The 14,671-nt window shown below is 36.8% G+C and overlaps 1 protein-coding gene across 1 annotated transcript in view; it reads right to left on the reverse strand.

The window, feature by feature from the left end:
- Window positions 1-14,671, reverse strand: part of abca12 (ATP-binding cassette, sub-family A (ABC1), member 12) — a 66,717-nt gene that overhangs the window by 47,026 nt on the left and 5,020 nt on the right. Inside the window, exons 4-23 of the mRNA XM_044131716.1 lie at window positions 14,235-14,365; window positions 13,970-14,040; window positions 13,397-13,567; window positions 13,020-13,213; window positions 12,623-12,741; window positions 12,387-12,487; window positions 12,010-12,156; window positions 10,565-10,722; window positions 10,014-10,147; window positions 9,285-9,415; window positions 8,890-9,048; window positions 8,519-8,727; window positions 8,123-8,256; window positions 7,319-7,433; window positions 3,922-6,528; window positions 2,866-2,978; window positions 2,669-2,736; window positions 2,436-2,572; window positions 2,130-2,260; window positions 601-743 (exon numbers count right to left, since the gene is read on the reverse strand). Of these exons, the coding sequence (XP_043987651.1) occupies window positions 601-743; window positions 2,130-2,260; window positions 2,436-2,572; window positions 2,669-2,736; window positions 2,866-2,978; window positions 3,922-6,528; window positions 7,319-7,433; window positions 8,123-8,256; window positions 8,519-8,727; window positions 8,890-9,048; window positions 9,285-9,415; window positions 10,014-10,147; window positions 10,565-10,722; window positions 12,010-12,156; window positions 12,387-12,487; window positions 12,623-12,741; window positions 13,020-13,213; window positions 13,397-13,567; window positions 13,970-14,040; window positions 14,235-14,365 (5,173 nt within the window). The remainder of the gene's footprint in view (window positions 1-600; window positions 744-2,129; window positions 2,261-2,435; window positions 2,573-2,668; window positions 2,737-2,865; window positions 2,979-3,921; window positions 6,529-7,318; window positions 7,434-8,122; window positions 8,257-8,518; window positions 8,728-8,889; window positions 9,049-9,284; window positions 9,416-10,013; window positions 10,148-10,564; window positions 10,723-12,009; window positions 12,157-12,386; window positions 12,488-12,622; window positions 12,742-13,019; window positions 13,214-13,396; window positions 13,568-13,969; window positions 14,041-14,234; window positions 14,366-14,671) is intronic.

Raw genomic sequence — 14,671 nt, forward strand, 5'->3', positions numbered from 1 at the left:
GATAAAAGGTTTTTCTTTCACAGCCACGTGTGAAAGAAAAACTATTATACTATTATTTTGAAGGTTCTTGTTTCTTAAAAAAAAAAAAGACAACAAAACCAGTGCACACAACAGAAACACTTTTGAAATCTTACTCTTTACCTAGAGAGTAGATTTTTCACAAATAAATGTAGAATGATTAATTTACAAATAAATTCCTGCTTGCACGCAACTATTCTGTATCCTGAAAATTTGTAATTTGGACTGTTTACCACTAAAGTCATACCCACATTATATTCCAGTATGACAATACTGTCTCAAACCTTGTTGAGGTAAATAAATGTGCAGATGCCTATTCAAGCTGTTAGAACAGACAGATTAAGTTACAAAAAAAAAAAGATAGTTTTGATACATTAATCAGATGTCTGGAAGCTATTGGAAAAAAACTAGATGTTAGACAAAGATGAGAAACGGCTCTTGTCAAATGCAACAATGCATGACAGCTGGTGTGATGGCTTTGTTGTCCACCACAAACGCAGACATGTAGACAACTATGACAAAAGGAAACTCTGCAAATGATTGTGAAGGTTCAGAATAATTAGTGGAAAAAACTTGACTGACCTGCAGGGCTGCCTGAAGAGTTCTTTGTATGGCAAACTGCATTCCTTCTGTGAGCTCAGACATGTTGAGATGACTAGTGTTCACAGCCAGTCCAATGTCTCTCATCAGGGCCACCAGGGGCATCTGAAGGCTTTGTAGCATTACTGAGAAGAAGAAAAAGTGAAACTGACAAATGCAAATTACCTTTATAAGCTAAATGAAAAATGTACAGGCACTGTTCTTTCATACATTTTAGTTTGAGATTAATAAAGATCAGATAATGTGTAGGAACACTGATGCATAATTGAGATACTGCTGCCAATTTCTTCATTTTCTCTTAGATTAAATATGACTACCTCTATGAAAGTGCCTACATCACATAATATCTGTCTTTTTTTAATTTTACTTGGGATAAACATAACTGGTGGCAGCCAAAATCAGATCAGGTCAGGACTCACAGAAAACGGGACATTTTTACAGAACAAAACAGCCTTATCTGAGCATTTCTGATACTAACTTTTGCTGACATGCAGATCAAATAATAAAACAGTTTGAAAAGTTTCAAATCCCTCGGTGCAATTTCTTATATGAATATATTCTGGTATGAGGCAGTTTTGAAAGTCAAAACACCACTGGTGACCCCAAGGGAGAGCTCTACAAAGGAGATGGAAATGCACCTTCAGGTGCTTTGAGTAGAAAAGCTATCTCACATGTCTTTACTTTTAATTGCTTCTTAAAAGTTTACCAAAACCCTTAATTTATGTACGCTTTCACAAAAAAATCTATGAAAATCCACAGATATGATCAGAGTTGTGTTCTTGCAGTAGGAGTGGGCGTCTGGACGTTAACTTGTAACTAAATAATACAATGCAAAAAAAGATATAGAAATATATGGAGCAATGCTGAATCAAAGTTCTTCTTTCTTTCTTTCTTTTTCTTTTTTTTTACCAGTGTTGAAATTGTTTTTTTGAACAAGGGAGAACAGAACAGTTGAAAAACAACCTCTGGAGTGGACTTAAATTTGGACCAGAAACATCTTTAGTGCGACTTGAGCTAAATTTCAACACATAATTTGCACTAAAAGTTGTACATTTGCAAAAAAAAAAGACTATAACATCCAAATTAGTTAAATAAAACTGGTACATCAAGTGAGCATTCAATAAAGATTACAGTCAAAATTGTCCATCAAAGCTCACACAATCACTGGAATCATTTTGTCTTGGCAGACATGTTTTGACCATGTGCTTGTTTGCCTGCCTAGCAGCAATAACCTTAATTTAACAAACTATAATTTAGGAAAATTGGCTGGAGCAGACAGAGTTGCTGAAAGGGAAGTGTCTGTTTAGTTTTGTGAATAATGTAGATGTTTAAAATGGCAAAATAAGGCTTTGAGGCAAGATTGCATACTCTTGGTACTATTGAAATTTTAGATGACTTGCACAATGTGTGCCTTATTCCTTTTAGCTATTTAAACATGCTTTCTCTGGATGAGTCACCAGTTTGCCTGCAAGACTTATTTTTGTGTCTGTTGTGTCTCTTGGTTTTCTCACCATTCTCTGCTTGCATGTTCTTTACCAGAGCTTCAGTCAGTTTTTCAAAAACAGGCATGACAGATGTGATGTTGCTCCATAGTTCTTCTCCTTCGAAAGTTGACAGCAGGCTTTCCAGCATCTGTTCAAGGCTGGTGGAGAAGAAAATAAAATTTGGATTAAGGCAACTACATCTGTCTGTGAAGTGAGGGAGAACAAAATGCACAATTTATCACAATCAGCTTAAGGTATGGTTTCAAATAACTTGAAAACACCAGGTAATTATTTCATATCTCTGTTTATATTGCTCTGAATAATTGCACTTACTAGTCCCATGTGCCTTGATCTGCATTCCCAGTCATCACCTGCTCCAAAGCAGGAACAATGAGGCTGAAATTGTCCAAAGATGTTGAAGGTGGGCTTTCTATTACAAGTTGCAAGGACATTCCCACAAGTTTGGCCAGCTGTAATTGAAACAAACACACACAGTTAGCCATAACTTTATTATTACCTTTGTTGCAAAGGTTCTCACACTACATGTATCAAAACATAAACTGCACCTTGTCAATAAGATCTGGTAAAGTTTCCATTGACGCTCCCTCAAAACTCTCCCAGAGACTCATGTTGCCTGAAATTACATGGAACATTTTGACAAAGTCAACTTAAATTTGTAATGCTCAATATGCAAACAAATATCAGAAATCATCAGGATTTAACAAGCTGTCTCCCCAATAATTAGACTAAGAAGCTGACTTACCTTGGCCAGGGTTCAAGATGAAGTCTGTTATCTTAATGAGGACAGAGATGTAGTATTGTGCTGAGGAGTTTGGAGGCAGGAAGCTCTCGATGGCCTTCATCTCATTCAAAATTCTTGAACACAAAGCAAAAAACAACAGTACTTTCCATTTTAGTATTCCTCTTGAAAAGGTTATAATGTTCTTTTCAATTACTTTATCTGGTTTGTTTAACCACCAGAAAAAAGTCTGACATAATGCTTCCTTTCTACAAATACATTTTATTTTTTTGCTTATCATTAGTGCAATAAATACCAGAGCATTTCAACTTAAGCCTTTAAGTACATATCTGCCATTGGAAATTTTGTGCAAACCGTTTGTCAATGATCTGTCAGAGTGCTATGTACCTGCTGTGATAACCAACAATTATTTTCTTTATGCTATACATAATCAATTTAAAGGAAATGTATTTATGTCTGCATAGAGTTACCAATATTTTGGTCGGATCAATGATCAGTATTTGTCAGATTCTATGAAAGGGCCAAAATGGATAAAACAGGGATCACAACCAAAATAAAGTTTTCAGATATCATGCAAGTGAAATTATATCTAACCATTTTCATTTCACTTTTCTTTTTTTTTTTGAATTTATGAAAAATACTAATCTACAAAAACAAAAACTGCTCATGGTTTAAAATAAATAGTGCAAATGGAATAAGGATGGAATAGGTTTGGGATGAAATATCAATGCAAAAGGACAGAATAAGAGTCTGTATAGACAAAGTGGTAAACTGACCCTGCAGGGAATGTTTGCTCCTTACATGAAACAAAATAAGATATTGCTTCTGTTCACAGCTGACTTTACTGAATTAATTTCATGACAGGCCATATTTGATTGCAAGAAACACCTGTTTTAAAAGACAAAGATCTCAATATAACAAAACTGATTTTAAAGTCAAGATTTTCTTGCTCAACTATTATTTTCTAATCAAAATTTTCTCACATTTTTTCAACTGTGAAAACAAGAACTGTGATAATTTTACTCCATGAGAATTAGCAAAAGCAACCCCATTACTCACATTTGATTCCACTGATCTGGCCCGCTGGATGTAGATGCACTCTCAAAGTATGTAGTGAGCAGTTTGACCATTGGCAGCAGATATTCTGCAAAGTCTTTTAGTATTGGTTGTTGGATAACTTTCTCAGCTCTCTCCAGGATGAGTAGGGAGATGTTCCGTGACGAGGCAAAACTCATGTCCGGGTTAACAACAAGAGTTAGAGAACCTTCCACAATTCCCAGGATGTCCTGCTGCACAGCAGGTGAAGGGGGCCCCATTACTGGACCAGGGATCTGCAGGGCTCTGTGGATGCCAGTTAGGATCGCAGCTATAAAGTCATCACTCTGTAATTCACCTGGTTGCTCTGCTATTCTTATGGCATTGTTGAAAGGCTCTGTGATGTTGGTTATTGTCAAGAGGGATGCTGCCACATCTTTGTCTATCAAAGGAGCTACTGTCTGTAGCAGAAGATTTAGGTCTCTAACAGAGGTGGAAAACGTTGTTGAAGAGTTTCCCCACTGGAGCATGCTAGAAAGGAGGAATGGGGCATTTGGCTGTTTTATCCATCTCTCAATGAGGTCAAGGTAGAATCTGACTTGAAGCTGAATAGAGTGCAGCTGTTTCACCCCTGGAATGTTATCCTGAAGCTCCATTATGGTGTTTGTGTAGTTCAACAAGTGGCGAATGATCTCAATCGTTGTTTGTCCAATGACACTCAAGTCTGCACCATCCAATGAGTACTGCAGGTTGTCCATCAGGAACTTAATCTTCTCACTGACATACAGGGTGAACTCAATCTGAGACAACTGGGCTTCCACTTGAATCCTCATGATGTGGAAAAAGTCAAGTAGGAACCTTGAGACTGAGCTGTTTCTGGTGATCGTTTCCAGCTTCGTCAAATACCAATCCACAAGCTCCAGGAAGACTTTCTGTGTTTGAAGTGGGTCCTCCATTAAGGTAGTATTTAAGCGGTTAAAAGGTTCCATGTCAGTGACCAGCTCTATCAGTTGCTCCACCATTGTGATTTCCATAATGATATCTGAACTGTTCTGTTGGTTCAGTTCAAGTATCTTTTTGATATCGGTCAAGATGGTTTCCAAGGTTTGCACAACAGCAGTGTCAGGATCGGAGCTGAAGTCCACTTGGTTGAAATCTCTAAGAGTTTCTGTGACAACATCTGAGATGAAAAACAGGAGGGTTGTTTCATTTCGGAGTGCTGGTGTGTTTGCCAGAAAGCTGCTAATGTCATTTATCAATCCAAGAAGACAGTCCGATGTCATTGTCAGGTTCCTCTCTTGTCCAGAACACGTTTTGTTAATGTCAGTGAAAATGTTCACCATCTTTACCACCAGATCATTCAGGTTGGAAGCTCCAGCAAGTGTTGCAATTTCATTAAGATCGAACCCAGTTAGGTTTGACTGTTCCAGAATGTTCTCGAGACTAGATGTTGTGATGTTTTGCATCTCTGTGACTAATTTCATGAAATAAAGGATCTGTTTGAATGTCTCTACATGGGCTGTATCATTTGGTGACAGCATAAGCGAGAAGACTATTGTGCTAAATTCTTCCAGCTCCTGGCTCCAGGGGACATTGCTGGTCAGTGATATTGTGACAGTTGTATCTCCACCCACTGCAACCATGAATTCTATTACGTTATCAAGTAAAGTAAAGATTTCTGAAATTCCTTCCAGACAGTTTTTGCCTTCTGCACATTTGGGGACCAAATTCTGCAGAGCTTTAAACCTCTGCAGAAAGTAAGTAGCATTTTCCTGAACATTGGGTGGCAGGAAAGCCACCAACCTCTGAATGATAATGTCCTGGGCAACATCTGGTCCAACCTGAGAGAGAGCCTGGGGGTTGTCAGGGTTGAGTAAGTTAAGAAGGTCCATGAATGCTGCCTGAAGGTCAGTGACTTGAGCAGCAGTTAGTTGGCCATTGGTTGACAGAAGATGCTCTATGTTTTGTTGTCTGAAGAGAGAAGTTACAATCTCTTGAAGCTGACGTAGGTATCCAAGAATTATGTTAGTTGGATCACCATCTGGAGAATCAGCTAGAGTTTGCAGAAGCTTCACGGCATCAAGGATGACTTCATCAAAGGACTGGTTGGTGAAACCATAGAGTGCCTCTTTGAGGATGGCAGCATCTTCAGGTTTAATGGAAACTGAATATGTTAGCAAACTATGTCTCAAGATGTCAGAGAATGAAAGTGTCAGGTTACTATCCAAAGACAGGAACTCCATGATTAACTGTTCCAGTCCTTTCATTGCTAATTCGGTTTCTCTAGGGGTAAATATCTGGGGGTTAAGCCTGATTATCTCTAAGACTGCATCAAGCACTGTGGAGGCATTAACTGGAGCCCTTTTGAAGAGCAGAGGCTGGAGTGGTTTTAGACCTGCAGATTCTAACAAATCACTGATGAGCGGACCTATGACGGCAGGGTCTGAGATATTTTGGTTAGGCAGAGTAATGATTGCTTGGACAAAGTCATCCAGGTCCAGAACCAACTTAATGAGATAAGCAGAGAGTGCATCTCCCTCTTCAGTCTTATTTTTTAAAGACATGGCTGTCAGATTTTTGTACACTTCCCCATATACATGCTGCAGCAGACTCACTGTTCCTCTTAAAGCACTGTAAGAGTAGGATAGAAAATAAGAACAAAAATTATGATTAGGTATGTTCATGTAACAACAATGATAAAGCAAGAAAACAGTATAAAAATTAATGTGGAAAGCGAAAACATCTGAGAAGAACAAGTTCAAACAGGTTTGTCAGCTGCCACAACAACAGCCTTCATCTGCTCACCACACTGTTGATGTGGGATGATTTTTAATTATATGTTCTAATGTATTTTTACACCAGAAATATGTACTGGTGTAAAACCAGCTATGGGAATTTCTAATTTCCCTAAAATCAAAACTACAATCTTTTCCTATTTAAATTTGTGAACTCAGTGGTTCATACTTTATGTGTTAATTAACTATCTCACTAAATTCCACAAAACTTAAGAACATTTTGGAGCTCAGTAAAAGAAAAATTCAAAAATGAGCAAAATAACAAAATAAATCTTTAATATCTTGGTTCTTAACCCTGACAGAGGTCTGTACCCTTAGAACTGTGCCTGTATCTGTCTGTGTTTTGCTTTTGTTTTTTGCCCAACTGAAATAAGGAGTTTGTCCATGTATCTCGTCCGGATACTGTCTAATAGCTGTTATTTTATGTGACATCATATTTTCCAACCAATAAGACTGACAACAAACATAGATGTAGCATTTGAGAAAATACCATTCCTCTAAATAGCAGTGTTTGATAAGACCACAGACAATCAATGCTTAAAAGCTTTTGAAGGTAAATCCAGTTTCACAGGGAGTTCTCACATAATTACCTCATATAATGAAGAAAAACTGTTTTTGACACTTACTTCAGAAGGACATCTTCATTTGGTGACATCACAGCATCCGCTGCTGCTTTGACAAACTTCGACCACTCCAGACCAGTGCCACAATGAAGGGCCATTGATTGGGCATTAACGCAGCCTAAAAATAAAGTATAAAAAGAGAAAGAAAAAATAAACACCTTTGTAGCAATATCTGGAAATACATATTTTATTATTGTCACTGGTAAACATCTATTGATTACTGTATTTAGAAAAATTATCCTGGTTCACAGCAAACATAGGTTAGTTCAAAAGTATGCATATAGTAGTTGTACATTAGGAGTTGTTTTCAATCAACCAATAACCTCTTTTCTGACAGCAAATAACAACACGCATCTTCGCGAAAGATAAGACCATGCAATTCTTTAGTATCAATTCTAAATCATTTTATATTTTTAAGGTTTTTTATGTTTTAAGTTGATAGAAAGGCCTTTATTGGCATTGTAATTCTTATAAATTCCTATATGATTTTTGCAGCTCTTTTTTGGCATTTTTGACAGTTTATTTCTTATGTGATGATCTTAAAGTCTTTAAGGTTGGAAGGCCTGATATTGTAGTCACCCTAATCTTTAGATACATTCACAGATACCCGATTGCCAAGGTTTTTTAAAATGTGGTATAAGTGCCACTGGTGGTGCTTGGACTGCCTATTGAAACTCAAAAAAATGTATTGCAATGATATTATTTTTCTTTAAACATATGGTGTCTGTTTATTTTTTCAAGTCCTTTATCTAGCTTCTTGATGACAGAAGAGAAGAAAAGTTACAAAAGAAAAACAGCTGCACTCACAATTTGGTGGGTCTCTTTCAACCTCAGGTCTGTAGTTCAGAATCCAGTAAGTGATGTGGAAGTAATCCTTCATGCTAGGCCACAAATCACTCTCCTCGAGCTCTTCTCCCAAGTTTTCCAATGACTTGAGGAGACTGCATGAAAAACAAAACCAAAGGCTCCTTCAGATTAACAGTGGAAGTGGATTTTATATTTGTAACATCTTCATAGAAAGTTGTGCCACTCCTTTCCACTAGTCTTGTTTTTGGAGCTATGTCCATATGACTTCTAAATTCATGAGTTGAAAACAATTCCAGCTCATGGTCATTGTAATTTTAAAGCCGAAATAATATTCGGAACTGCTTTATTTTTAGAGCAACTACAAAAAGAAAGTGCACTGAAAAGACATTGTAAAACCTCTGTTGAAGTGTTTCCTTGAAGTCATATGTGAGGTGGCCAGGGATCCAGTTCAACCAGTAGTCTTGATCCAGATAGGTTATGAATCTCTGGAAAAATTCTCCAAACTCCATGCTGGCATTGACCAAGTTGTTCCACTCAGAGAGCATCATGGGAAGTGTCAGGTTAAAGTCTGCTTGGCCTGTAAGGATGTAGTACACTTCTCCTGCCTGAAGGTAAAATATGACATTTTCAAACAAGATTCAAAATAAGAGTAGGAATTACACAATAAGAAGCATATTTAACACACTTTCCTCAAATCTAGAAAATTTAATTTAAAACAATTATACAAATCCTTTTAGAAGTTTCTAAAAATATCGAATGACTTATACCTTTTGCACTACAGGAATCCAGTCCATCAGCAAAGCATGGTTCAGTGCAGAGATGTTTTGAAAGAACATAGATTTCCACACTTCTAACTTTACAGTCTTGGAGGACAGCAGCCACTCGAAGGGCTCAAAAAGTTCCTCATAATCCTCCCTTTTCACTGCCTTAAAAAACACAAGACAAGTCTGTTGCAAAGTATATATTCTCCCTCTTGTGTGACTTGTAGCTATCATATCTACAAGAACAGAATATAAGCTGAAAGTGTTGTTAGACCAACTACAGACTTCATAAACCTGAGGAGTAAAAGTAAGACATAAGTATAGATGCAATGTATATTTATTAATTTACATTTATTTAGCATAAGAGCAAACGATGTTGAATTACAATAGAATAACCCTACCTCCTCAATGACTTCCACCACACTGTCTAGTACTCGGCTAAACCAAGCTGCTGCCTCAGACTGGTTCTTCTGCAGCATGTTATAGGTCATTTGCAGATTTTGTGCGTCTTCCAGGACATTGCTCATCACTTCTGTAAGTATAAGCAACAAATATATAACGATGAAACACCGGATTGGCTGATAATGTATTCGTCTTTAATTTTAAGTCAGAATTATCTTTCTTTTATCAGCCCCCAAAGAAAGAGTGTATCCTTGTATTATTCAGCTCTCAGTTTCTCAACACAAAATGTATGCATACTATTCAGAGAAGTATAAATCAATCAGAAAGGTTATCATTATTACATTAGGTGTGTTAATCTTTTACTCATTGGACCTAGTCAGTTTTCACTTCATCTGTGCTTAACGAAAGTCTAAAATGCTTTGTGTGTCATATTTAGATCAAGAATTTGGCATAATCTTGACTTGTTTCACATTCCTTTGGATTTCAAAGTTCTACTTCTATAACAGAAACTGCTGTGCATTTTTCTTTCTTATGTCTTATGGTTTTTAGAAGAAAAAGCAATTGGGCTAAAAGAAAACCCCTCCAATAGTATTGGCCTGGTAAAATGGGATGTATCATCATACAACAGTAAATGCTGAAGTATATGGTATTTAAAAAAAACAACATGACAGTACTATTACTCCCATAGCACATGGCTTGCTATAAACATATTTTATTTGTAGTCTTACTTTCTACAGTGACCAAAGTCACCCTTGCTGCCTTCATGGACTGGAAGCTGGTTTTGAGAGCTCTCTGAACAACCTTGTCCAACTCAGGATCAATTTTTGCGATCTCCAGCAGCACTTGAGTGACTCCCATAAACCTGCCAAAGCAAAAAGTCGGACTCATTGCTGAGGGGAAATTAACTGTTTATTTTGTACAGATATCAAACAGCAGTCTGATTTAATAAAGAAATAATTCAAAAGTTTCAAGGTTGAGAGGAGAGAGAATATTGAATCTACAGTGCATTTGTAGTTGATAGTAGATACAAAGAATGTCAAACACCTTTATGAGATAAAAAAAGTCCATGTGAATAAAAAAAATCACTGAATAATTTATTGCTATTTCAGTGTATTGCAACAGGACTAAATACTACCATTCAACTTAATATAATTCTATCAACTCTGTACATATGAACCTTTCATTTTTGAGATGTTAACTAAATGACCAAAATTTGAAAATAGTTTATGAATCTTGAAATCAATGGCTGCATGTAAATAGGACATGTCCTTGTACTTACAGCTCTGCCTCGTTGCTTTGTGGTTCTGTGTCTATGCTGCGCTTTGACCTGGAGACTTCCTGTTTCCTTGACAATGAACCTCCCTTAAGACTTTGCACCAGTTGTCTCACAAAGGACACATCATCTGCTGCCACATGCTTAGTCCATGCCAGGAAAACCTAGGATTTAAAATGTCACAATTTTATTGACTGGTTAAACAACTCAGATGTGAACTAGCTTCCTCTACAATCTGGTAGAGTGCGCCAAAAGGTGACATTTATGTTTGAGTTGGAAGTTGGCCCTTTTTAAATAAAGTTTATTATCAGAAGAGGAAATCCTACATGTACTTTTTAAAATAAAACAAGTCCACATTAAACTTCTGCTGCTTTAATCTTCAGTTTCTGCAAAAGACAAATTAGTCAAGCAAAACGTGTGATACGTACAGAATGGGAAGAATAATACATAAATAAATAAATAAATAAATAAATAAACTAAAATCTGTGAGCACCTATTCCATTTTCTAGCACACTTAGAGCATGTGTTACATCAGAGAAGAACATCAAATGAGTTCATTTTCACAGTTTTAACATTAAATGGGCATAAAGTAAAACAATATAAAGGTTAAGTGATTAGGAAACTTAAAAGATAGACACATGAGAAGTGTAAAGGTAAAGTGAATAGAAAGGTGAACAGAAAGGTAAAACACTGGACACACCCATGAATACATATTGTCAAATTTTCCAAGGTCATAGGCGTAACTTATGGGTTTTTTCCACCTACTCAAGGTAGGATACACAACTGACAGCATTCCTGTTTTCAGGTCAGACCAATCAGGTTAAAAGGGCTTCCAAAGATGAAAACTTCACCTGGAAGTTCAGTCTTTGCAGCTGTTGGCAACATAGTCTATATTTAAAACTAATTGTCACAAATTTTATCCATGTGAGAGATGCCACAAAGCATTGTGTCAACTGTTCTTCATGACAGCAAAATAAGAGCAGGCCGGCTGATGTTATTACTAAATTGTGGGCTTTGCATTAGACAAAGAGAGATTAAAAAAAAAAAAAAACCTGACGCCCGGTCTAACAATAACAAACCTGAAAATAAAAAGCTGAGAAAAGTGGTGAAACAACCTAGAACCAGTGTGACTTAGTGGAAGTGATATATGCATGCATATAATAGCTTAAAGTTACTAAAATACAAAACATGTTTGCTAAGATCTTGCAAACATGCATATTCCCAGAACTGCTAATTAACTTCTAATTAAATGCACTCAAGTTTTCTGGTCTGTTAGTGGCAGAACCGGAGTTGTCAGCAGGGGTGTTTTTCTTTGCATACCACTGGGTCTATTTAGCAACATGACACAGCAACAAAAAAAGGGGATGCAGAAAAATTTTCATCAACTGGCTCAATACTAATTTCCCAAACTACCTTTGGTTCTGATTATAACACTTGAAATAACACCATACCTCTTTTGCCACTTTGTCAGGACAAATCCAACTCAGGAGCATATCCACGGTGCCTGTGCTGCATGCTGCTGTTAACCACATTGTGTTGCTGCTGTTGAAACACAATTGAGAGCGCACCATGTCTTTGTCCCACATCAGTCCTACAGCCTAGAATAGGGAGGACAGTTTATTATTATTTGTTTATTCGGTGATGAGTGACATAATAAATACCCCCCCCCAAGACATTGAAGATTTGGCAAAACCTGCACTACAAATTTAAAGTCTTGCTTTTGTAAATAGTTGTTTATTTGACACTTGGGGGCAAAAGGTGGAGGTTTTTACCCCAGCTTAGGCCATATTGGTAACCGTGTGCCAGTAGTTACTTGTGCTTTGTTTACCTGGTGCAGTGGTATGTGAACGTCCTGTAGAATCAGTTTCACAATGTCATTGACTGAGTCACTCCTTAATGTGACAATGTCTCCAAGGGTTATTGAAACATCTAAGGAGATTTAAATCTTACATTAGCATGACAGTTCAAAACATTTCCACAGCTTCTTTTTAAAGAATTATTAAAACAGCAAGAGATGGTATTCTCTTTATATATATTCAAATAGAATATATGTTTTAAAGTTACCTTTTCCGGGCCAGTTCTGGACATACTGGATGACGTCAAAGCTTCCATCAAGCACTGGATCTACCTTGAAGATGAAGTCAGCAGAGTCAGGGAAGTTCTTCTGGGTGAAATTCAAAAAGCTAAAGAAAGAACAAGAAAATACAAAACTGTGAGTACAACAGGCAACCAATGAACCAATGCACATTGAGACAAATTAATTATCAAGGTCATTAAAAAAATTATAGGTTTAAAAGAAAGCTAAACATAGTATTTGAAAGCATATACCAGAGCAGAGGTAGTTTGAATAAGAATTCAGACAACTACCATCTAAGACACCTGTCTTTTTTTACATAAACCTTTATATATTGTGTCTGTAAAATCAAGTTTCTGTGCTTTTACATCAGTAAAATTATATTACCTCTTCATGTTCATGAGTAGGGTTTGCGTGTTGTTCAGCATGTCTTCAAGTGAATTGGCAGAGAACAGCTTGGGAAAGGCTAGAAGGGTTTCCCACATTGATGTCTCATTTTGCAGCTGATCAAATAACATCACTGTCCCTCCTGCCAGCAATAATATCTCATCCGGATTGGTCGTCATTAGCTCTGTTAGTACCTGAGAGCAAAGAAAAACATCTGAGCTGCTATGCAAGACTGGTTAAAAGAGCCATTTCTCTATTAATTTCAAAGTGGACTGAAAAAACAGATAATCATTTTTAGTTTTTGCACCATCATGAAATTAAAAGGTACCATGTGTACACTTAAGGCCAGATGGTTTAAATGACAAACTGGAACATACCTTGTTCAGTGTTTGAAGTGAGGCTTCTAACACAGTGTTGTTGGAGTTGCAGAAAGTTACAATAGCATGGGTGACTGCGTTGGGTGAGGTTTGGTTCATCCAAGGAAGTGTAACAGTACAGATAGCTTTCTTAAAAATGTTCACTGACTCCACAATTGCCTTCATGGTTTCCTGCAAGACCCAGGTTGGAATTTACAACATTAAGTCCAACATACATAAGAAAATATGTATTTGATTTGCTTACACCAATGTTACACTTTGGATTAATATATTAAAATTAAGTGAAACAAATTAAACTCTTAGAAACAGACCATTAGTTTTACATGTTTTCATACATTTCTACAGAGTTACAAAAAAATGCTATTTATTGTCTCAAGGACTTGTATGCACTGGTTTGACTGAAGACCCAGCTTTAGTCATTCTACACTCTTTCAAGCCAATGACAGAAGTTTTAGAGTCTCTATTGTCATTAGCTTATCTATCCTCTAAAGAGAATGTACGTTGTATTTCTGCAGACATACAAACGGTTCACAAGTCTGATATTTTCTTGTCTTTACACTTGCAGACACTCACCTGATCGGGCAGAGAGGTGTTGAGGGGACCCATGAGAGGAACATTTGTATAGTTGGCTCTGTTAGATGAACCTTTAAAATATAAATCCACAGTTCAAGGAGAATGTCGAAGTCAATACAATAATCTGAATACCAAATAATAAAGTCAAATTCCAAAGACTTCTGCTTTCCTGTATAAGCAAATCTCAACCAACGGAGTAATTACCCTCATTATAACAAGAAATAAAAACAGTACAAACATAAGTGTATGTAAAGTAATAACATACCAATAATGCTTTCCATGAACTTAACCAACTTAGCAGGGTCATGTTGAGTGTCACTGGGAAAAGCCTGGCTGAAAAACTCCTTTCCTTGCATCAAACTTGCCAATGGAGATGTATTTGGTAAAGGAGCAGACCTGTGAAACAAATAATGAAATGAAATGACACCAGAGTTGTATATTGATTTTCAGAACAATAAAATGAATCATTCCTATTCACAGGCACACGTGCGAAATGATATTTCTTCAACATTAGTGGAATATGGACAAAGTCTTGCGCATATTTGTAATGGGAACAGTGCTACTGTCACCATCTCTACATTGGCTAGTTAACACAGCCAATAAACAACCCCAAATCACTGAAAGTCCACCACAAATATTTTGAAGAAGCAGAAAGACAATTTTCTCATAAGTATTGTGCATTGACTATAAATTAAATGAAAT

The sequence above is a fragment of the Gambusia affinis genome, linkage group LG11 (genome assembly GCF_019740435.1).
Source record: "Gambusia affinis linkage group LG11, SWU_Gaff_1.0, whole genome shotgun sequence".
NCBI lineage: Eukaryota > Metazoa > Chordata > Actinopteri > Cyprinodontiformes > Poeciliidae > Gambusia > Gambusia affinis.